We start from the raw sequence: 25,148 nt of genomic DNA, 5'->3' as shown, positions 1-25,148 counted from the left end.
GAATTTAAAATAGTTTCACTACCTCTAAGTTAGCATACCCTCCTCTATATTTGAGCTACTGTTTTACCATAGGATTTTATTTGCACTATGATATGGCAAAAGACCAGCTTGGCATAACAAGTAGATCTTGCACGATCTCAAAATAAAAAAGGAGTAATATAAAAAATGGAAACTAGGACAAATAACAAAGGATGAATATAGGCAAGCAACACGGGAATGCAGGGGCAAGATTAGAAAGGCAAAAGCACAAAATGAGATCAAACTAGCTACGGGCATAAAGGGAAACAAGAAGACCTTTTATAAATACATTAGAAGCAAGAGGAAGACCAAGGACAGGGTAGGCCCACTGCTCAGTGAGGAGGGACAAGCAGTAACAGGAAACTTGGAAATGGCAGAGATGCTCAATGACTTCTTTGTTTCGGTCTTCACCGAGAAGTCTGGAGGTGTGCCTAACGTAGTGAATACAAGCAGAGAGAGGGTAAGTTTAGAAGATAGGATACACAAAGAACAAGTTAAAAATCACTTAGGAAAGTTAGATGTTAGCAAGTCACCAGGTCCTGATGAAATGCATCCCAGGATACTCATGGAGCTGATAGAGGAGGTATCTGAGCCTTTAGCCTATGATCTTTGAAAAATCATGGAAGACAGGGGAGATTCCAGAAGACTGGAAAAGGGCAAATATTGTGCCCATCTATAAAAAGGGGAATAAGAACAACCCAGGAAACTACAGACCGGTCAGTTTAACGTCTGTCTCAGGGAAGATAATGGAGCAGGTAATTAAGGAAATCATATGCAAACACTTGGAAGGTAATAAAGTGATAGGGAATAGCCAGCATGGGTTTGTGAAGAACAAGTCATGCCAAACTAATCTGATAGCTTTCTTTGATAGGATAACGAGCCTTGTGGTAAGGGAGAAGCGGTGGATGTCATATACCTAGACTTTAGTAAGGCATTTGATACGGTCTTGCATGATATTCTTATTGATAAACTAGGCAAATATAACTTAGATAGGGCCACGATAAGGTGGGTGAATAATTGGCTGGATAACCGTAGTCAGAGAGTTGTTGTTAACGGTGCTAAATCCTGCTGGAAAGGGATAACAAGTGGAGTTCCGCAAGGGTCTGTTTTAGGACCCGTACTGTTCAATATCTTCATCAATGATGTAGATATTGGGATAGAGAGTACGCTTATTAAGTTTGCAGATGATACCAAACTGGGTGGAGTTGCAGCTTCTTTGGAGGATAGGGACATAATTCAAAATGACCTTAGCAAGTTAGAGAAATGGTCAGAGGTAAACAGGATGAAGTTTAATAAAGAGAAATGCAAAGTGCTCCACTTAGGAAGGAACAATCAGTTCCATACATACAAGATGGGAAGCAACTGTCTAGGAAGGAGCATGGCGGAAAGGGATCTAGGGGTCATAGTGGACCACAAGTTGAATATGAGTCAACAGTGTGATGCTGTTGCAAAAAAAGTAAATATGATTCTAGGTTGTATCAACAGGTGTGTTGTAAGCAAAACTCGTGAAGTCATTCTGCCGCTCTACTCTGCACTAGTTAGGCCTCAGCTGGAGTACTGTGTCCAGTTCTGGGCGCCACATTTCAAGAAAGATGTGGAGAAATTGGAAAGGGTACAGAGAAGAGCGACAAGAATGATTAAAGGTTTAGAGAACATGACCTATGAAGCCAGGCTTCATGAACTGGGCTTGTTTAGTTTGGAAAAAAGAAGATTAAGGGGGGACATGATAGCGGTTTTCAAATATCTAAAAGGGTGTCACAAGGAGGAAGGAGAAAATTTGTTCCTCTTGGTTACTGAGGACAGGACAAGGAGTAATGGGCTTAAAGTGCAGCAAGGGAGGTTTAGATTGGACATTAGGAAAAAATTCCTAACTGTCAGGGTGGTCAAATATTGGAATAAATTGCCAAGGGAGGTGGTGGAATCTCCCTCTCTTGAGATATTTAAGAACAGGTTAGATAGACATCTGTCAGGGATGGTGTAGACAGAGCTTGCTCCTGCCTTGAGGGCGGGGGGCTGGACTCGATGACCTCTCGAGGTCCCTTCCAGTCCTATGATTCTATGATATCTCAGGAAGTAAGCCTGAAAAGGGGGGACATCTGCTTAATGTTTCAATTTGAAACCATTTCTTTCTTTCTTTCTTTCTTTCTTTCTTTCTTTCTTTCTTTCTTTCTTTCTTTCTTTCTTTCTTTCTTTCTTTCTTTCTTTCTTTCTTTCTTTCTTTCTTTCTTTCTTTCTTTCTTTCCATTTTCCATTTTCCATTTTCCATTTTCCATTTCTCTCAATCTGGACAATAAAATTTTGGCATTTTGTTTATAGCAAATTTCACTTTGCCTTACACCTGCAATGAATAGCACCATGCTGTCATGTCTCCAAATACTGTTTTGCGCTCTTCAAATTGTTTTGAAATGTTGTTTCCCTGGCAGCATTTCCAATTAATTGAAACATTACAAACACATAGTCGTTATAAAAAAATAAATGTATACACAGGCACCCACACAATACACACTATATAATAACATTAGGGTTTATTTTTTAAATTCTAAATGCTGTGGGTAATTTGACCTTATCAATGCCAGCGACTTCATGCACTATTGAAATGTAATTCCCTAGAAGCAATCTTTCTGCTTATCTAGCAATACTTTCTGACCATGTATTAAACTGAATAGCATACATGCTTTTCATCTTGCTAATCTCTCCAGGAAGGTTCTTGTTGCTTCTCCTCCTGGCAGTTTTAAATCAGGAAGCCAACTTCAGATGCTCATGGATTGAGTAACATAGAGTTTAAATACTGAAAAAATGAGAAAATGTATGGTTTTCCCTTTGGACACGGTCATGCGGAGATGAAATGGCAGCATTAAAACACATTCAACACTTGCTTAAGGCTACCGGCTATTCTGTCTTGGCATATATATTTTGTCAAATAGGGGCTGCTGCCAATCTATAATTATAAAATGTTAAATAGCACATTACCATTTGCTATAATTCATGATGTCAACAAACATACAAACAAACAAACAAACAAACAAAACCATGATGAGAAGAGGTGTGGAGGAAGATCTCTCAGGAGCAGAAGTTTAGGTCATGCCAATTATGCAGCAAACAAGGGGCCCCTGACATAAGGCCTGACCCAAATAGCTTGGGGGTGATGTGCCAAAAAGAAGAGAGAAAATGTCCAAACTTTCCTCTTTATGTAGATCATCTCATCTGAAGAAGTGGGTTATGCCCAGAAAGATCTTGATACTATGGCTGTGTCTAGACTGGCAAGTTTTTCCGCAAAATCATCTGCTTTTGCGGAAAAACTTGCCAGCTGTCTACACTGGCCACTGGAATTTCCGGAAAAGCACTGACGATCTAATGTAAGATCGTCAGTGCTTTTCCAGAAATACTATGCTGCTCCCGTTTGGGCAAAGTCTTTTTCCGAAAGACTTTTGCGCAAAAGTGCCAGTGTAGACTGCATAGTACTGTTTTCCGCAAAAAAGCCCCGATCGCGAAGATGGCTTTTGCGGAAAGTGCTTTTGCGGAAAAGCATCCTGTCAATCTAGACATGCTTTTCCAAAAATGCTTTTAACGGAAAAGTTTTCCGTTAAAAGCATTTTTGGAAAATCATTCCAGTGTAGACGTAGCCCATATGTTTCAAAGGGTACATCTACACTGCACCTGGAGCTTGAAATAAGCTATGCAATTTGAGCTATGCAAATTGCGTACAGGCAGTCCCCGAGTAAGTCGGATCCGCAGTTACGAACGGGGTTCCTCTCCCTGGTCTCCAGCAGACCAGGGAGAGGAGGCAAAGCGGCGGAACACGTGGGCAGCGGACAGGGCTGTCCGCTGCCCACGCGCTCCGAGGCTTGGCTCTGCTTTGCCCCCCCCCCGGTCTGCAGACCAAGGGGATGGGGGGGGGGGCCAATCAGAGCCAAGCCCCGGAGCGCCCGGCCAGCTGACAGCCCAGAGCGTCTGGGCTGTCAGCTGATCGCGCGCTCCGCGGCTTGGCTCTGCTTTGCCCCCCCTCCATCCCCCTGGCCTGCAGACCAGGGGGACGGGGGGGGGGGGCAAAGCAGAGCAAAGCCGCGGAGCACGCGGGCAGCGGACAGCCACGGCGCGTCTGGGCTGTCCCGCTGCCCCCGTGCTCCGTGGCTTTGCTCCAGACACCTGTGGTACAGCAGCTGGGGCGCTGCCAGTTGGTCCTGTAGCGCCGCTCTGGGCGCTACTGGACCAACCGGGCAGCACCCCAGCTGTTCTGCCCCAGGCGTCCTGATTCAGCCACTGCTGGTCAGATTCAGCAGCGGCTGAATCAGGACGCCTGGGGCAGAGCAGCTTGGGTGCTCTGCCCCAGGCGTCCCCAAGTCAGCTGCTGCTGAAACTGACCAGTGGCTGACTACAGGAAGCCCCTGCCCCGGGCTTCCTGGAATCAGCCACTGATCAGTTTCAGCAGCAGCTGACTTGGGGATGCCTGGGGTTCTTAAGTTGAATCTGTATGTAAGTCAGAACTGGCGTCCAGATTCAGCCGCTGTTGAAACTGATCAGTTTCAGCAGCGGCTGAATCTGGACGCCAGTTCCGACTTACATACAGATTCAACTTAAGAACAAACCTACAGTCCCTATCTTGTACGTAACCCGGGGACTGCCTGTAGATTATTTCAAAATTTGGTGCTGTCTACAAAGCACTTATTTCAAAATAAATCGCTATTCCATAACGTCCCTTGCTCTTCGTGGAATAAGGTTTACAGGGACGTTGGAATAGCGAGCTGTTTTGGGACACCTCCGGTATAGCTATTGCAGGATACCCTCAGTATCCCAAAATAGCGCTGCAGTGTAGATGTAGCCTATTTCAGAATAACTGACATTATTTTGTGTCTACATAGCAAGCAAAATATGTCTACATAGCAAGCCATTATTTTGAAATAATGTCAAGATGGAGGACTTCTTACTCTGACTTCTGTAGCCCTAATTTCACAGGGGCTATGTCTACACTGTAGGCTTCTTGCGCAAGAAGCCTTTTGCGCAAGACTTTTTGTGCAAAAACTTCTTGTGCAAGAGCACGTCCACACCTCAAACCACATCACAAAAGCAATGTGCTTTTGCGCAAGACAGCATCCACACTGCATAGATGCTCTTGCACAAGAAAGCTCTGATGGCCATTCGCAGAATGGCCATCAGAGCACCTATGTTTTTTCCCTGTGGAGCATCCATACTTGCCTTTTTGCACAAAAATTCTTGCTAAAAATGGAGTTATGCCTCATAAAAGGTTTATCTATGCTGGAAAAAGCCCTCTGTTCTGCCATTTTACTGCTGATTTACTTGCGCAAAAGCACATTTGAGGTGTGGATGCTCTGCAGGTTTTTGCGCAAAAATGGCCATGTTTGTGCAAAAATCTTGCAGTGTGGACATAGCCAGGGAGTAAGGGAAGTCAGAGGAAGAGTGTTCTTCCTTTGACTTCCTGCTGTGTAGACAGTGCCAAAGGCGGAAGTAAGCTATTTCAAATGGAAGTAGCTGAAGTTGTGTAGCTTAATTCAACTTTTGCCCTGCTGTGTAGACAGGTTTTCACAGGACTCTTTTTTTTAAAAGTTGCAGACTAACAGGGCTACCCCTCTGAGACTTTCCCCTATACCCGGGAGGTTGTCGACTATGGCACCTTGACCTTTGCTGATCAATGGGCACCCCGACCCCTTTTTATTTGGCAGGGGAGACTGGCTCGAGGCCACGAGTCGTGCAGAGAGACAGCTGGACACACAAAGCAAGCGGAGACAGACCCACCCAGCCCTCAGCAGCCGGACCCAGCCTGGCTCAGAGAAGCGCTGCAGATTATCACCCAAGGAACCACACACAGACACCCAGGCGCTCCGGAGGCTCAGATAACAACCCCCAGACAGGCAAAGCTTCTCGCTGGTCAGTCTCACTCTCCTCCCACCCAGCAGGGCAGGCAGCCCCCCCTCCGTGGTGGGCCTCCTCCTTGCTGCTCCTTCTCAGCAGCAGCCAAACTTCCCATCGGCTGCCCCCAGAATAGCCACAACATCCTTCTCCTCCTTCCCAATGCAAGGCGCGCCGGGGAAAGGGGGAGGAGGAAGGATTGGCGGGGAGGGGGGGGGGGGAAGCTGGCGCTGATTGGTGCGGGGAGGCCGATGAGCGCATCTCAGGGCAGGGAGGAGGAGCGGAGCTAGGGGAGAGCTCGGGCGCCCACCCCCAGTTGCTGCCGCTTTGATGCAAAGGAATGAAGAGGGGTCGCCTGATAGGCGAGCTTGTGGTTGAGCCGCGGTGTGTGTGCTGGCGGCTGTGGTGGCTGCAGACCTGCCGCCCTCTTTCCTCCCCATGCGGGCGCTTCCCCCTAGAGGCTCTGAGTCCTGGTTGCGGGATGGAGACGCATGCTTTCTGGCTAGGGCAACTTTTCCTTTTTGCGCTGTGGGGTAAGTAGTTGGCTTGCAAGATGATGCCCAGGACATGTCGGGCAAAAGGCTCCATGAAAAGTTGGTAGCGCTCCGATTTTGCTAGCATTTTGGAGTCTCTGCTGACCTCGGAAGGGGTTTTGAATTAAAGAACGCAAAGCATGTATTATATCAGCCCAGGGAGAAAAGAGGTTAACGTATTGGTTTGCCAGAGAGAAAGGAATAGATGTTGCCAGGCATCTTTCGCTGAGTGTAAATGTCCCTCTTTCCAGAAATCCTGATTCTGCTGGAGAAGCACAGCCCTTCCAGAAAGGTGATTTCATAAGGGTTTCTTACATGCCAGGGGAACCCCCCCCCCCCACACACACAACCGTAATAACCTTCCCCTTCCTAACTCCCACCTCCCCTAAGCTATTCAGTAACACTCTGAGTAAGGCAGCCTGAAAAGAAGCCCTTCCTTAAGGCATTATTGAGTTTGTGGCTGTCCTCAAGGAAGATGTGCAGGGCTGTGTTTGGTAAGCTTGGTGGTTTTACTGCTGTCATAGGCATTTTTGTGTGATTAAGTCTGATTTGTCTTTTTTCACCTCAGTTGTTGGAGCTGTATATTAAAAGTAAAGACTAGAGAAAGGCAACTAATAAAATAAGAGATTTTTGGGGGAAAGGATTTTTTTGTAAGACCAGGAGTCTTTTCCTGTGATATCAAGCAGTGAGGAAAGATCTCTGGTAGTATCCTGGTGAGAAGGGAGAAACTGTTTCTCTAGTCCTCTCCTTATTTTCTCCATACATGCTGTATCAATTACAGTCTGAGATGTATACATTTCACCCAAGGTGTGGGTGATACTGTGATAGGTACAGAACCACCTCCTCAAGCATGCAGCCAATGGCTGTAGTAAAATCCAGTGAAGAAAAGTGAATAAATATAAAAACAAGATGCCAAATCCTGAAAAGTATTGAGAACTGAACTGAAGTACAAACTGAACTGAAGTACAAAGGAATTGTATGTTTCCCCTGCCCCTCTTCCTTGTGCAATGATTTTAGCTAAGGTAGCATATATTTTTTTCTGTAAAATCTTTCAAAATAATCACCTTTGAAGTGAATGCTGGCTTCTTATAGATTTGGAGCAAACTTATGATCTATTCCTGAAGTCCTTACTCAGGCACAGTGGTCATTTTCCTTGAATGAGAGCTGCAAGTTAGTAACTCAGGCTTCCTTTTTGACCACCAGGACAACAGCTCATAAGCCAGTTTTGCCAGGAGATGAGTCCAGCAATAAATATTATATGTACTAACTTTCCAGGCAGAATGTATTGACTACCTTCTGAATTATAGCCATCCTTTTCACACCAGCTTCAGTGTGGGGCCCCCAGCCCTCTTTGGAAAGCAGGGAAGTTTTATAGTCAGGAGACTGGCTGATTCTATTTAGGATTTGCTCCAACAGTTACTTAAAAGTGTGAAGATACCTTTCAGATTTTTCACATTCTTTAACTTCAATTTACACTTTGTTTTTAGTCATTGATATTTCATTTTCTCCCCTGTAGCTAACTTTAGGAATTCGGGATTTAACACCTTATAGTCATATCTAAAGTTACTGACAGTCTTTATTCTGATCTTATTTACACCTGTATAATTCTGGTGATGACAATGCAGTTACTTGATGTAAGCAAGGAGAATCAGGCCCAGAGTATTTAAAATGGTATTCCAAATACTGTACTTTATAGGGGATAAAAACGTGTGTAGGGCTGTCCTTAGGATTTTGGGGGCCCTACACAATACTATTAAACTGGTGCCCCTATGCCCGACAACAGCCTGGGGAGGGGATGACATTTTGTGGAAATGTGATTTTTATAATCTTCAGTAACACACTAATGAAATATTTTTAAAGCAAATTTTAAACTTGGGTCCTACAGATTAACAGAGTAAGTTCAGAAACTGACAGTATATACCTGAGGGTTCCAAATGCCTGTTAAATAGCTTCATTGCCACTTAAATGGCTCTTTTGCAGGATCAGTGTTCTATTAATAGGTCAGGAAGGCTTTTTCATTTTTACATTAACTAGCTTTTCTCTCGTGTTAGACTTACCAGGCTGCAGCAGTCACAGAACAGGGCTAGGAAGATGAGGTAGGTGGACATTAAGACCTACTGGTGCCCCAAATTTTCAGGTGCCCTACTAGCTATGTATGGGTAAGGACAGCCCTGAACATGTGTGAACAGAAGTTAGGGATCTTTACATGAAAAGGCCAATAAATAAGTGGAACATCCAATTCAGACTATTTGCAGGAACAATGGCTCGCTAATAGTACATTATTTTTGTTTTTAAAAAAGTAAAATGTTCACTTTGGTGCAATGTTCTTTTAAAATGGTTTGAAATCTATTTAGGAAGTCAAATGTTGTATACATTTCCATTTCAAATATATTTCAGAATCCAAACTTTTGTGATACCTAATGGGTAATATCTTCACTGCTGAAAACAGGGAAATAATCGGTTATTTCTGAGTAGGTGAATCATCCAGTCCTAGGATTTGCCATGACTCTCACAAGTGAAACATATTTACTAAGGATTTTTCTCAGAGAATGAAGACTGAAGACTACTTTTTGTGTATCTTCAACAATTACACAGAGTTCTCACCAGAGGCACTAACAGACTAGAGGTTTTAAACTAGACAAGTTGCTCACATATCTGAATTTCACTGAAGAACTGATTTCCTGGGGGTCTACAGTTGACAATGGTTTGCTTTCAATCAGAAGCAAAGGGATGGATTTTGCATGAACAAGAAAGATCTAATTGGAATGAACTAATTCCCTGATTTAAAACAAACTTTATAATTACTAAAATACTCACAATGAGGAATCTATTATAAATAGTAGTCAGTAACTGTAGCAAGTGTAAGCCCATTGCAGTTTTCACTGATTCTTCTGACAAGTAATACATATATGCATCTTAGAATCAGTGAGGATATTGCCTTTAATTGACCACTCTGCATATTTTATATGATTAATTGTTCTGTTTTCCTTTGCCAAACCTCTCCTCTTTCTCCATCCTGTAAAGATGGCTGCTTATCAGTAGTGCTATGTCTGTATGTAAACATGAAAGGGGCTATATATATGTGTGTAAAAGGTTATTATTTATATTGAAACTTAATTTTTGTAAATTGTACTAGTATCTGCGTCAGCAAAACATGGTAAGGTAGAAATGTGATAATTATCATGATCTTTAGTACTTTTCATGCCCAGATCTCAAAACATTCTATAAAATTGGAAAGTATCATTATCACTGTATTTTACAGCTTGGGAACTGTAGTACAGAGAAGCTAAGTATTTTGCTAGAGCTGCACAGCAAATCAGTGGCAGATCTGGAAATAGAATATTGCTTTAGGGTCCAACTCTTGTATTTTATGCTTTGGATTACAACTCCACACTTAATTTTTACTGTAGCTATATAAGAAGGACTCATTCCTGCAAGGTACTTTGTGAATTTTGTAAATACAGAGTGCCCTCATGTTCAACTCCCTGTAATATTGGATTCTAGTGAGAAAGATAAAGGGATGAAAAATTGATTTTAAAAAAATGGATTACCTTTGAAAAAAAGTTACCTATTATCTTACAGATTAATCTGGTCCATTGTATGTGGCTAGAAGGGTTGAGATAAAGGGAGGGAAAATCAGCCTGGGAACTACACTGAATACAATAGACCAATGTGTCAGTCAGACATAAGTACAAGTCTGTGTGTACTTTTAAAAAGAGAACATCTCATTCTGAAACAGACCAGACCAACTGCTACTGCCAAATCACTGCTCTACTTTGTCAGGGATCCTGCATGTTTCCAAACAGCAATTAACAGGGACAAAATAAGCAGCAGAAATGAGTGCTATCACTTTTGAAGCAAAGCAGACAAATGCTGATGCAGCTCCTGCTTCCAAGTTTGTTAGATCATGGCACAGCTCCTACAATACTTCACCCTTGCCATCTTCCTTCCTCTCCCTCCCACCATGTAACCTGAATATTCCTACAGCCTGCCCGGATCCCATTGTACAGGCTCATTCTTGATACAATGAATGTGATTAGAAAAAAATGTAGCGTTCATAAGAGAAAGCTCTTCAGAAATGTACATGCATGTGCTGTGGGTGGCAGCAGAGAGCATCAAATACTCAAGCAAAACCATGCTGGTCCCAGAAATGAAGAAGGACACCACCTACAAGACTGAGTAGAGGTACATTGCAGATTAAAGATAGGAGATAGACACACACAAATTGGCAGCCTGATTCTGATTGCAGTTACTCTGATGAAGTTCCACTGAATTCCTGATTTACACCAGTTTAAGTGAGAGCAGCACTTGGCTCTGACTCTTCTCTTTACATAGATATGAAACTGTCTCAGTGGCTATGTCTAGACTGGCATGATTTTCCGCAAATGCTTTTTAATGGAAAAGTTTTTCGTTAAAAGCATTTGTGGAAAAGAGCGTCTAGATTGTCACGGACGCTTTTCCACAAAAGCACTTTTTGCAGAAAAGCGTCCGTGCCAATCTAGACACGCTTTTGCGCAAAAAAGCCTCGATCGCCATTTTCGCGATTGGGGCTTTTTTGTGCAAAACAAATCTGAGCTGTCTACACTGGCTCTTTTGCGCAAAAGCTTTGCCCGAACGGGAACAAAAGGGACTTTTGCCCGAACGGGAGCAGCATAGTATTTCTGCAAGAAGCACTGATTTCAGACAGTAGGAAGTCAGTGTTCTTGTGGAAATTCAAGCGGCCAGTGTAGATAGCTTTCAAGTTTTAGCGGAAAAACTTGTCAGTCTAGACACAGCCAGCCAGTGTGTGTGATTTAAACCCCCCCACTGCACACACACACACACACACACACACACACATGCTTGCACACACACATACATGCTCGTACACGTACACACACACACACACACACTCAATTTTACAATAATATTGCTGAGCATGAATTCCTGGTGTATGACTGGATGCCCTCAATAAAAAGGGTGCTAGCTGTGGTGGTTCTGCCTTTTAAGCCATATTCCTACATTACAGTGCCAAACTGTTATTTGTTTAAGAGGCTGTTTCTTTCTGCCACTTCAATGCTGATCACAGAGGTTATTCACTGATGGCCCTAGTTTTAAGGAAATCAATCTCCAATACTGCCACTATAATAAGAAAAAAATAAAGTGGTGCAATAGGGCCACTTGCTAAATACCCTTTGTGGCCAATCTGTGGCTCTGTTTACATCTCACCTCTCTTGTAGCAAACTGATTTTCCCTATAGTGCTTGTCCACATACATATTGCTATCATAATAATGCCACCACCCTTAAATTACACCGTTGGTGGTAGTCTGTGTGTGAGTGCCCTCTGATTTAAAAATAAGAGTTCTATTTCAGTAAAAAAACAAGGCACTTATTACAAAATATGACTTCATTTTGAAAGATGTTTGTCCATACAGACTTGCACTGAAATAAAAAAGTCTGAGAATTAGAACGGGCTGAGGTATTTTAGTGCAAGTTTGTATCTATGCCAGCCTTAAGACAGCAACCCTAGAAGCAGGGTTGACTAGTGAGGAAGGCCGCGGGGGAGGAGGCAGGGGGACACCAGCCATGTGACTCCTCCTTGTGCTACTGGGAGAGTGCTGGGACAATGACCCTGCATCCCAGGCCTGTTCCTGCTCCATCTCTGCTCTTGTCTTCCTCCAAGCCCCCTGCCCTGAGCAATGCAGGCTGGGGGACTAGTGGAGGTGTAGTGCCTGAAGCAGCAGTCAAACCTCTCGCACTCACCGGCAAAATTGTGGGGGGAGGGGAAAGGGGAGGTAGGGAAGTGGAGCAACATGGCTCTGCTCCCTCAGCTCCACTGCTTGCTTGTTAGTGTGAGGGGTGGTCGTGCCCTTTCCCTGAGTGATGTGTCTGGAAGCCAGGGGAATGAATCCACATTGCTCCACTTCCCCCCACTGCTGCCAATGCCTAGAAGACAGGGGAGAATAAGGCAATGGCATAGTTGAGATGGGGAAAGCAGAAGATGTGATAGATCTTGATTTTACTATGGCTGGGACATAGACCAATGTCACATTTTCATAAATAAACTGGGGAAATGTGATCTAGATTAAATTACTATAAAGCGTTTGCAAAACTGGTTGAAAGGTCCTATTCAAAGAGTAGCTATCAATGGTGCACTTTCAAACTATGGTATGAATCTAGTGGGTTACTGTAGGTGTATGTCCTGGGTCTGCTACTCATCCATATTTTCATTGTGTAAGGGGATAGTTAGCCCCTTACTAAAACTCTGTGGGAGTTTTTGGTTCGCCAGCTCCCAGTATCAAAAGGGGAAGGGTCCATGAGACTGACAGATCCCAGAGACAATGGAAAGCAGCCAACACTCCAGCTCGGCCTGACTGACAGGTTGGGCAGGCCAGTGAGGAAAGTAAGAGGCCAGGCCCCATCCTCCCTGTGAGCTAGGATTTTTCTGGGTCTCTCTGAGCAAGGAGAGAGCTGAGAGACAGCTAAGAGGAGCAAGCTGTGTGGAGAGGCAGTCCTGTAGCAACAGAGCCAGGCACACACAGCCCAAGGAGTGCAAGCTGTGCTGAGGGGCAGTCCTGCAGCAACAGAGCCAGGCACATACAGCCCAAGGAGCGCAGACCCTGTCTTGAGCAGCAGACTGGCAGCGCTCAGAGAGCCAAAAGGGACAGAGAAGCAACGCAAGGAGCTGGACACTGGCAGAGCAGCACAGCCTGCAGCTGGGTGTGGTGAGCAGCTGGGACCAGCAAAGTGTGGGGAGAGGCTCTGGGCAGGGAGATATCACCAGCCAAGAGGCCCAGCAGGTCAGACTGGGAGAGGAGTCTGGCCACTTAGAGCTTGAGGCTGTGTGGTCACTGGCAGAGCAAGCGTGTCCAGCCTGTAGCCCCCCTGCAGCACATCCAGGGCCTCTAAGGGGCCTCTAAGGAAGAGACTGTTAACTGCCCTTACACTCTGCAGACTGCTGTTTTGATGTCCCCGTGCTACAGAACAGGACTGTGTGTTCTCATTTAACCATTTTCATTTTTCTTATTCTTTTCTCTTGAATCAGTTGATATTTAATAAATTGTATTTGCTTTGAACCTTATGAAGTGATCACTGGGCCAAGAAAGCATGCAGTGTGAAGAGAGCACCTCGGAGTGGGGACACCCTAGCCCCTGCCCCAAGTGACTACAAGGTCATGGATTAAGCCCCAGGAAACCTGGGCCCAGCCTTGTTGGGGTTTCAAGGGCTCTGCTACTCAGGAGAGTGGAGGGGGAGCCCTCAGGATCAGGGAGGCCGTGGGGTAAAGGAAGTAGGAGCGGGGACTCAGATCCCTTCGCTGGTCCATTTCACCGGGGTGGTATAGAAGCCAGGACAGTTCCCCACAATAGTGGGACCATTCCCCTGCTTACAATTGGTAACTCGGATAATTTAGTGGAGAGTCTGCTCATAAAATTTGCCGGTAATACCAAGCTGGGAGGCATTACAAGCACTTTGGAGGACAGGAATAGAATTCAGAATGACCGTGACAAGTTGGAGAATTGATCTGAAATTAACAAGATAAAATTCAATAAAGACAAGTGCAAAGTACCACACTTGGGAAAGAAAAATCAAGCCTATAACTAGAAAATGGAAGATTGCTGGTTAGAGAACCAGAAAGGGTCTGAGGTTACAGTGGACCACACATTGAATATGAGTTGATAGTGCAATTCAGTTGCGAAAAAAAGGGCTTTTATTCTGGGGCTGTATTAACGGGAACATCTTCTGTAAGACATGGGAGGTTATTGTCCCTCTCCACTCAGGACAGGTGAAGCCTCAGCTGGAGAACTGTGTCCAGCCCTGGGCTCCACATATTAGGAAGATATGAGCAAGTTGGAGACTGTCCAGAGGCAAAAACAATAAAAGGTTTAGAAAATTTGATCTGTGAGGAAAGGTTGAAAAGCCTGGGCATGCTTAGTCTTGAGAACAGAAGGCTGAGGGTATGTCTACACTGCAGTTAGACACTACGGTTGGCCCATGCCAGCTGACTTGGGCTCATGGGACTTGGGTTGAGGGACTGTTTTATTGCTGTGTAGATTTCTTAGTTTCTTACCTGTGCTCTTGGATCCTTCTGCCTCTCAGGGTCCTGGAACTTGGCATCAGCTTGAACCTGCAAATTGACACTGCAATTAAACATCCCTACAGCCTGAGCCCTGCGAGTCAGTCAGCCAGCATGGGCCAACTGCAGGTTTTAATTGCAGTGCAGACATACACTAAGGAGGAACCTGATAACAGTCTTCAAATTTGTTAAGTGCCGTTATAAAGAAAACAGTGTTCTCTGTGTCTACTGAAGGAAGCTTAATGCACAGCAAGGGAGATGTATGTTAATATTAGGAAATACTTTTTAACCACAAGGATAGTTAAGCTCTGGAATAGGCTTCTAAGGGAGGTTGTGGAGTCCCTATCACGGGAGGTTTCTAAGGACAGATTGGACAAACACCTGTCAGGGATGGCCTAAGTATACTCAGTTCTGCCTCAGCACAGGAACTGGACTAGATGACCTCTCAAGAGCCCTTCCAGATCCAACAAATCTATATGGTTGATTTATTTTTACTGGAGGGATGGGGAAGCAACCTTGCTGCCTATTCTTCAGCCTCATATAACTCCACAAAGCCTTAAAAGGGCTTTCTTCAAACTTCTACCAAAAATATCACCTTTTGTCTGAGATCAAGCATAGAAAATAGCAGCCCAAGAAGAGCAAGTGAAAGCACAGATTACAAATACTGCTTTGCAGCCTTAATGATAGCATTTGTATCAAACAAACTCTTGCATTGTGAACAGAGCTAATAAACACCTGGATCAGGCTGCGTCAACAATTCCATTTTAAATCACATTTGCCAATCTGAAACTTCTTTGCATTCAATCAAGTGACCAGAGAGTTTATGGATTAAGAAAGCAATCAAGGCTAGAATAAGGCGCATGCAGTTATTGCTGTTGATAAAGAATTATGAAAAGTCTCCTGGCTATTTTAAACAAAGCAGTTGGTACCAACCCTATTATCTGTGGCCCAGCTGTAAAATAGAAGTTCCAAGTGAAGGCAGGAATAACAGGATAACAATTAGTTCTGATATTTCCTTTAAAAAAAAACTTAATTCTGATTTTTATTTCTGACTTCTATACAAACAGATATTTTATTACAATCAGACAGACATTTTCTTTTAAAATTTGAGATTTTGTACGCCTATTAGTGCTGTCTGTGAGTTTGGGGAGAAAACATGTTTGAAGACAGTATGGATATTGTATAAAATTTAGTTTGGGTTTGTCTACACTAGCCCCCTAGTTTGAACTAGGGAGGCTAATGTAGGCATTCGAAGTTGCAGATGAAGCCCAGGATTTAAATATCACGGGCTTCATTTGCATCTTCCCGGGCGCCACCATTTTTAAATGTCCCTTAGTCCAAACTCCGTGCCCGCAGATACACGTGGAATGGAGTAGGTAGTTCGAATTAGGATGTCTAATTCGAACTACCGTTACTCCTCGTGAAACGAGGTGTACCGGTAGTTCGAAATAGAGATCCTAATTTGAACTACCTACTCTGTGTCGCGTGTAGCCGCGGGCACGGAGTTCGGACTAAGGGACATTTTAAGAGGATTAAGGGATCTTCCGGAAAAGGGTTTATTTTCCAAAAGATCCCGTCTAGACTGGCGCTTTTCTCTGGCAAAGCCCCGAGCTGGAAAAAAGCAGCAGCCATGTTCATGCAAATGCCGCGGGGGATATTTAAATCCCCCGTGGCATTTGCAATTCCGACTTGTCTCATTAGCATCTCTTTTCCGGAAAAGGGTGCCAATGTAGACACAGCCTTGCTGTTCAGTAGCTATGGTGTTTGCTGATACTGCTCTGGATCAATCTGATATTGCTACCTTTGCACTCAGGAGACTCCATCTCAAAGTTTTCATAGGAGCCTGTCCTTGGGCTTGTCTACAGTAGACCAGGCAGGTCAGTTTAAGACATACCACCCAGCTATGCTTCTCGGTTTTCCTTAACCCAAGCCACTGCAGTGGGAGGTTGATGGGCGCATACACTCCCATTGGCTTCTCTTAGTCCTCACAGAATGAGGAGTACAGGGCTGACCTCAGCATTGGATTTGGGGCTCTACACTAGATCTGCTAACTCAAACATTAGAACATTGACCTTCGGGGAGTTGATCTTCTCCATAGTGTAGACAAGCCTCTTGACAGCAGATTAACTTCTGTTTTCCAGCTTGATTTTTAGGATCTGGAATATATGGCATTGGGGACACATTCACACTTTCACTAAGTTTGGATTATTTCCAGGGATCCGAGGGAAGAACTATGTTTCCCATATAGTGTGGGTGGGTTTTGTTGTTGTTGTTGTTGTTGTTCCCATGCATGTTTAGTGGCATACCCCTAATGCAACCCTTGTTTCCCACAATTTCCAGTGAATGAATGTCTTTTTCACTGGGGCTGGGCAGTGTTGTACATGTTACTTTCCTTATACTTTCTTAATAACACGTTGAGATAAAATACAGCAGAAAGGTAAATTGACAAAAAGCAAAGAAAGCTACAGTTTAAAGGTGAAATGCAAATGAATGCATCTTCTTTCTGTATGTATAACTTAGATGCTAGAAGACTTTTAGGGAACACTTAACCGTGAATGGTCCTGGTTTTATTATTTACAGTCATAACTGTAATAAATCTGGAATGTAGTTCTTTTGCATAAGGTAATATGGGAGAGAGAGGAAAAAAGTGGTAAGATTAATCCTCCACATAATCTCTCTTTGTCTGTAATGTTTTCACCACTGAATTTTTAAAATGAACTAATGGTATTTTATGAATCATGAAGTTCAAAATGTCTATAAAGTGCTACCAGGCCACTTGTTATTTTTTAAGTTAAAGAAAATATAGATCTTCAAAACTGTGTCTTATCTAAAAAAACAAAACTCAAAACATCATCACTTTCCCTTCCAGAGGAAAACTCAATCCCATTAGCCCCAGTCTGCCCTCAGCCAGACGCGTGGCAATTCCACTGATATTAATGAGTGACACCAGTGTAACTGAGGGCAGAACTGGATTCTTCATTTGGACTCAAGTCATTTCATGCATTTACGTTCCCTTTGATTCAAATGTGAATTGTTGCAAAGTCCCCCAACCTCAAATGTCACTTTAATATGTCAGGGTACATCTGCACTAGCCCCCAGATCGATCTAGAGAGGCTAATGAGGGCGACCAGAATTGCAAATCAAGCCCAGGATTTAAATATCCCGCGCTTGATTTGCATGTTCCCGGCCGGTCGCCATTTTAGAAATTGACTAGCCCGAAGTAACTGCCCGCATCTACATGTGGCAGTGAAACGGGATTCCGATTTAAAGCCCTAACTTGAATTAGCTGGTATTCCTTCTGCAATGAGGCTTAACAGCTAATTCGAATTAGGGGCTTTAAATCGGAATCCCGTTTCATTGCCGCGTGTAGACGCGGGCAGTTACTTTGGGCTAGTCAATTTCTAAAATGGCGACCGGCCAGGAACATGCAAATCAAACGCGGGATATTTAAATCCCGGGCTTGATTTGCAATTCCGGTCACCCTCATTAGCCTCCCTAGATCGATCTAGGGGGCTAGTGTAGACGTACCTTCAGAGAGACAAGGTGAATGAGAGAACATCTTTTATTGCACCAGCTTCTGTTGGCAAGAGAGATAAGATCTTGAGTTTACACAAAACTCTTCTCTTGGGGCAGAGACCCATTATTTTATTTATTTTTCAAGTTCCATGCATACCTATATAAATGTGTGAGGCTATATAAATTACAATGTAACAAAGTATGTGCCAAGGTCTGAGATCTTGTTGCTACTTTGCAGCTGTTGTGACCAGAGGTGAAAATAAGGAAGTGCACTGCAGTGAGTCGCTCCAGTAAGAGCTGGCTGGGGTACTCTGCTGCAGGTGAAGGCGTGCAGTACGGCTTATGGTGCACTCTCCCTGTCAGGCTCCTGCTGGTCTCTAGCTACGGGCTAGAGCTAGTGGCCTTACATACCATGAGAAGCAGAAGGCAGCCTCGTGAGGCAGGCAGGTGTGAAAGGGGCCGGCTGGGGGCACACTGTAGGGGAGGCGTGCACACTCCCAGCTGGGCTCCTGGTACATCCAGTGCTGTCCTGCTGCCCCTCACTTGATGTACACTGGGCAGCGCATGTGCAGTCCCTGGCATGTGCAGCTGCTGGGGGGGCTCTGGGAAGAATCCAGGGGAAGGAAGTGGCAGACCAGGGTCTCTCACATTGCTGCGGCCTGTTTGCCTGCATCAGTGCCCCCACATGGGGCAGCCCATAGCTCCCTTGGAAGCGAACAAGTGCAAGTGGAGCAGGAATCCATCCAACCGCCAGGTAAGGTAACCCAGCCCCAGGCCTCACCACATACTTCCTCCCTATATCCCCATCCCTTACCTTACTCCCTGCACTCCTCCCCAGCCATCTGCCCTGACTTTTGCATCCTATATGTTCCCAGCCTGATGCCTTGAGTGTCCCCCAAACTCCCAGATGCCTGCCCTGACTCCTGCACCTCCACCCACATACCTAGGGCCCTGCGCCAAGCCTCACCACACCTCAGCCTCCTGCTCTGAGCCCTCCACACTCCACCCCACTCTTACATTTCTTATAGGTACTGTCATATTGCAACCCATCCAAACCAAGGCTCCTTCTAAGCTGCGTGGCAGCACAGCCTCACCGCTGCTTAATGAGCCCCGCCCAGCTAGGGACTCAGGACTCTGGGTACGGAGCTGCCTGGCTGAGGGAGGGGCACTTCTCCCTCCACCGCAGCAGCAGCTCCCAGATGAGGACAGAGCAGCAAGTCTCTCCCAGTCTCTGTCCTCAGCAGAGAGCTGCTACTGTAGTATACGGGGAACCTTGACCTGAATTCCTTTTTCCTGAGCACCTCACCCCAATCGTGGGTTATGATATGAGGGTACCAGAAAAAAAATTAAGGTACTGTCACCCCGGTTTGTGACTGGGATGGGTGAATGTACTGTTCTCCCATAAAAAGTCTTATGCACTCATCTGTGACCGACAACCGGGAATTCAGGCTGGAAAGGACCTCAAGCACAATTAGTCTCTTATGGCAATATGGACTTTACTGAAAAATTGATTCAGATGAAGTCACATCGACATTGGGACATTTAGCCTGTTACGGGTGAGCATGAGCAGGCTGCAAGAAGAGCACAAGTAATGTGGGGCTGGGTGAGTTAATCATGGTGGTAATTTTGTTGCAAGGAAAAAACATTTCTCTGATCTCCTGTGATATCAGGATCTCGATTGAAAGTTTCTGCTTCTCAGGGGAAAAAGAAGCTTGAAATGTCTTTAAGTGTCCCGTGCTATAAACACTTCCTCAGGAGGGAGTGTGCTGTGACCCTCGTGTGTGAAACATAAGTGGGTCACTTCCCCTTCCCAAGGCTTAAAAAAATGTAAGCTCACTTGGCTCTTCTTTGTAGTTCCTGTGATTAAAGTCCTTATTTGCCTTGAGGGACTCATACTGTACTTGCCATTCACAGGTGGCTAGATGTTGAGTTAAGCCAGTATTGGGTTGACCTTTATATTTCCTGATTGTAAGTAAACTTTATGCCACATCACCTTTGCTTTAGTGTTTTCATGTTTCTTTGGCTAAAGACTATGTAGCATCACACATGCTAAAAATATTTGCTTCCTGGAAATCATGTGATTCATTGTAGATTAGTAGACTAAGGGTCATATACTCTCTTAGAGTCTAATGATAATCTTCCATTGCAATCAGTGAACTGGAAGCAATACCTCCCTAGGAATAATTTAAATAGCTGATGAAATTCTTTGTACTCCACCTTAGCTTTTGCCTTTATTTTTGGTTGCACCTTAGCCATAATGTGGCACAGCCACACCTCATGTACATCTTTTAGATAGAGATGTTCACATCTATAACACTTCGTTTGGCCATAATCTATTTCATGGAGACAGAGGGAGCTGTGATTTAGTCGCCCTGGCACAGAACTGGATGTTAGGAATGAATATCCCAACCCTGACACTGACTTTCTGCTGTGGTCTTGTGTGAATCACTTAATGTATTCTGCCTTCATTTCCCTGCTTGTAAAATGGAAACAACAAAAACTACTTTACAAGGTGTGGTGAAGATGTATAAGTTCAAATGCTTGAAAAAAACATATCAGAAATGTATGGTGCCTTTTCAAGCCATTGGCTTTTTCCTTCTAATTGGTATGGGCTTAATATAACTGTGCTGCTTAACCTTTTTGTTGCTGGCATCTGCTGTAGCAGGACGTACTTGCTGTGACAGCTCACTGAGGATTTTAGCATCTTGATATTACATTGATTGGTGTTCTGTAAAGGCCTATGAAAAGATTTTCCATGTAGACGAGGGTGCACATAGGGCAAAATGCATCTCTATCTTAGGCAGTGCTGAAATAGTTAAAGGGGTAGCACTTAAAATAATCAACTTTTAGTGTTCCAGTCACAAAAAACAAAACGGAAAATTTAATTGGTAGTTAAGATTACCAAAAAATGTAACTGTCCAGTGATTTTTTGGTATTTTTGTACCAATTCAAACTATATTTTATAAATTTGCAAAGCCACCATAAAACTAAAGCAATGGATCTATTAAAGAACATTTTGGTGTAAAAAAAATCAAATGTGCAGACATACCTTATTGAAAAAATTGCACAGAATATAATAGGGATGAAGCCAATAGAATTCTCTAGAAGATTCTAAAAACCTATAGAATTTAATACAAAATAATCTCTTTCTATAGTTTTTAAATTATTCTTTACTATTAGCTGGAAGAGATAGGATGCTCCAAAAAAGCCTATAGGAAAATCCTCATTTCAATTGAATTCTGTAGAAATTTTCCATAAGGTGGGTATATACCAGGGATAGGCAATAATTTTGGAAGGGGGGCCCCTTCACAAATTTCGGAAGTGGCCATGTCCCGACCCAGAAGGGGGCGGGGTCTCGGGAGGAAAGGGGCAGGGTTGAGAACTACCCTGCTGGGTACGGTGGCCTTATTTTCTGAACCAGCTGCAGCTAGTAAGAACAGTTTAATTTAAATTATGAAACAGATTAAGCGTTTTAACTTTCTCATGTTAGTTTATCAAACTTCATTTTAAATAAAGTAAAATATTATGTCCAACACAAAAGATTTCAATGTTTTCTTTATTTATGGTAGGGGTGGGGAACCCTTTTTGGGTTGGGGGTCACTGACCCACAGAAAAATCAGTTGGGACCACACAAGTGAGAAGCAAAAAAATCCTCCAAAAACCTCCAGTGCTCACTGATGTGGTCCCAACTGAAACACCTCACTCCTCTGGTGGCCCAGCCTCATGAGGTGAAGGGAAGAGAAGGGAGGGATGGAGGTTTAGGGCTTCCCAGTTAGTGGATTTTATGGACCTCCTTAGGCTCTGGGGTAGGGACAAAAATGAGGGGTACAGTGCATGAGACAGGGCTGTCAGCAAGTAGGATAGGAATGGGGTACAGAATCTGGGAGGGAGCTGGGGTTCAGAAGCAGGCTTGAAGTAGGGTGCCTGGCCAGGTGGAGGGAACAGGAACAAGGGAGGGTGGAGTGTGTGGCCAGGAGAGAGGGTGTGTCATGGCTGCTTCCCCACTCTGGCACAATGAATGCAGAAGTGGGGGCCCGCAAAAGTACTCCAAAACCTCCTCTCTTCAGACTTTGGTATAAAACTTCCCCCCAAAATCCTAAAAACCTAGATTTTGGGGATAAAAATCCGCTGCCACCATCAAGTGCTTTTGAACCCACAAACGGGTGGACACTTGAAACCAACCCCAGGGCACTCCAAGCTCTTTTCACCAAAGAGCTTGAAAAAGAAAGAGAAAATACAAACTGCAGTCTGTGGCTGCTATCCCCTAGTCAGAGGCATGCAGATCCCACAGACAGATTTTCCAGGACACAGAACGAACCAATACCAGGTTAATAAAAAAGAAAGTACTTTTATTATCAAAACAATACTCCTCTTACAAGCATAATGACTAGATGGAAAAAGTCACCAATTAATATTCTCATGGGGACTCCCATGGGCCAAAACTTAGTTACAAAGGAGAGAAAAACTCATTTGTAACAGCACAGACATCAGATCCAAAGTCCCACCACAGAAAACAATAAAACCTAATAGATTTATCTAAACTTTGCCCTACTTACACATCATATATATTGTACCCAATGTCTGTGACTCTGTAACGCTAAAATGCTGGCAGTTCCCTCTGGGCAGCACTGTTGCCTCCCGCTGTGGCGCTCGGCTGACTTCTGCGCCGCTCAGTCGGGCTGCCGCATGGGAGCAAGCGGCGCAAGCGGCCGTTTGGGCCCCGCGCTCCCCATGCAGCACCCCTGGGGATGCTGCATGGGGACCGCGGGGCCCAAACGGCTGCTTGCACCGCTTGCTCCCGCGCAGCGGCCCGACTGAGCGACGTAGAAGTCAGCCGAGCGCCACGGCGGGAGGCAACAGTGCTGCCCAGAGGGAACTGCCAGGGGGTGGGGCCTGGATGAGCGTGTGTCTCTGATGTCAGGAAAGGGCGCTGGATTCAAAAGGAGGAAAGTGGAGCAGACACAGAGGACACGGAGGAGATAGAGAGGAGAATGGAGGAGGTGGAGGACAGCAAGAGAGAGAGTGAGAGAGACGCAGCAGAAGGAGGAGAAGAGAAACACAGAGTGAGAGGTGGGAGGGAGAGAAGAGAACGAGAGAGAGAAGGAGAGAGAGGCAGGAGGCGGACAAGAGCTGAGAGAGAGAGAGGGCGAGGCAGTAGGAGGAGAAGAGAGAGAGGCTGTTTGTGCTGCTTGCTCCCATGTGGCGGCCCGGCTGAGCGGCGCAGAAGTCAGCCGAGCGCCATGGCAGGAGGCGAAGGGGGGTGGGGCAGTTATGTACACACCCAGCGGGAGAGGCCTGGATGACTATGCATCCCCGACGGAGGCAGAGGAGAGCAGAGAAAGAGTGAGAGGCCAGAGGGGGAGAAGAGAAAGAGATGGAGAGAGAGGCAGAAGGCGGAGAAGAGGTGAGAGAGAGAGAGGGAGGCAGTAAGAGGAGGAGAGAGAGAGCGAGAGAGACGGAGCGAGAGACCGGAGGCTCAGGAAAGAAGACCAACGTGGAGGAGAGACCTAAAAATCCCGTCTTATGATGGGCTAATTGGTTGGTTATGAAGAGTCTTTTTCTTGGAGAGAGAGACAGGTCTTCTGTCTAGAGCAAACTGGCACAGAGACAAAGAAGGGAAAACCCCCAAATTCCTTTGTCTCAGTTTGAAATCCCTATCTGCATTTCTATTGGCTGATTGCTACCTGGCTAGGTACAGTTAACCCCTTAATCCCCAGGCTGTTGGCCATCCCTCATGACCATGACAGGGTGCAAGAACAAGGGAGGATGTCAGAGCATGATGGGGGTTCCCGGTCTTGATGGGGAGGGAAGTGACAGGATTGGGGTGGGGAGCATCTGGGAATGAGGATGAACCTGACCTGGCTTCATGCCCCCTTGCAGCAATGGCTGCAACCACACTGTCCCAGCTGCCCCTGAGGTAGTCCCTGCTTCCACGGTGGCCACGCAGTTCAGGGCTGGGCCTGGAGGTACCATTGCCACAGCTATGCAACTGCGGGTTAGCCCTGGAGGCCAGAGGCACCTGTACCGTGGCCACACATCCTGGGGCTGGAGGCACCACTGCCATGGTCATACAGCCCGGGACCAGCCCCAGAGGCACCGCTGCTATAGCCATGTGGCCATGGAGGCAGGAGACATTGCTGCCACAGCCACTTGGTTCAGGGCTGGCCCTGAGGCACTGTGGCCACAGACTGCCTTGGAGGGCAGAGGTGCCACTGCTGCAGCCAGGAGACCTAGGACTGACCCTGGAGGTGCCGCTACTGTGGCCACGTCGCCTGGGGCCTGAAGGCTGGAGGTGTCATGACAGCAGTGTCTCCAGTCTCCAGGGCTGGCCCCGGACCATGTAGCCGCAGTAGCAGCGCCTCCTGGGCCAGCCCCAGGCCGCATGGCTGAGGCGCTGTTTAGGAGCCTTAACCTCAGCGCTGCCTCCTCTTCAGTGGTTGCACGGGGGGGAGGGGAGAGGCAGGGCTGACTCCTTCACCTGCAGTGCACACTTGTTAGGGGGTGGGGCCTCGTGGTCCAGATCAAAGCCCTAGGTGGGCCAGATCCAGCTCACCGAGAGGCTTTTGCCCACCCTTGATGTACACTCAAGAATTATAGAGTATTTGTAATCCAGTGGCACTAATCAGGAGCAGGACCCTACTGTTCTAGGTAAGACATGGACATGTAGACAGAAACTCCTCTATGGCCCTTAAAGCTGAATTGAGTTTATGATGAGTCAAGATCTAAGTTAAGATTTAAAGTTTCTCCTGCAACACAACCACTTGCAGATTATGGTGCTCAGTAGACAGCTGCAGTGTATGTCAAGGTAAAACAGCAGTAAGCAAAGGATCAAGCCCAGAATATTTTATGAGAAACACTGATCATTGATCTCAGGTCTCGTGTGCTAAGCAAAGGAAGGAATAATTCCCCACTCACCTGCATACATATATTTTCTGCTAAAGAAAAACTCATCTCAGTGCTAAGAGCTTCTGTAAGGTTCTCCACATCACTCTGCACTCTTATTGAATGATTTTTTGTGTGTAGCATGCAGGGACCTGTACACAGATGTGAATTCAATAATTAGTGATTTAGGAGCATTTGAAAAGCTTTTCTGATTGCCCTTTAAGAGGTTTATACTGGATCATCTTCTGACTAGCTTAGTTCTCGGCAAGTCTGCACTGCT

General features: G+C 45.3%; 1 protein-coding gene across 2 annotated transcripts in view; it reads left to right on the top strand.

Moving 5' to 3' along the window:
* The first annotated feature begins 6,168 nt into the window (after window positions 1–6,168).
* Window positions 6,169–25,148, top strand: part of RAMP3 (receptor activity modifying protein 3) — a 91,004-nt gene continuing 72,024 nt past the window's right edge. The window contains exon 1 of one of the 2 annotated variants that reach the window (XM_006133274.3): window positions 6,169–6,416. In XM_006133274.3, coding sequence (XP_006133336.1) covers window positions 6,224–6,416 — 193 coding nt within the window. In that variant the 5' untranslated portion in view covers window positions 6,169–6,223. The other variant, XM_025189757.2, reaches the window with a different exon arrangement.

This window comes from Pelodiscus sinensis, chromosome 2 (assembly GCF_049634645.1).
Source record: "Pelodiscus sinensis isolate JC-2024 chromosome 2, ASM4963464v1, whole genome shotgun sequence".
Classification (NCBI taxonomy): Eukaryota; Metazoa; Chordata; order Testudines; family Trionychidae; genus Pelodiscus; species Pelodiscus sinensis.
This window is presented reverse-complemented; position numbering and strand designations above follow the sequence as displayed.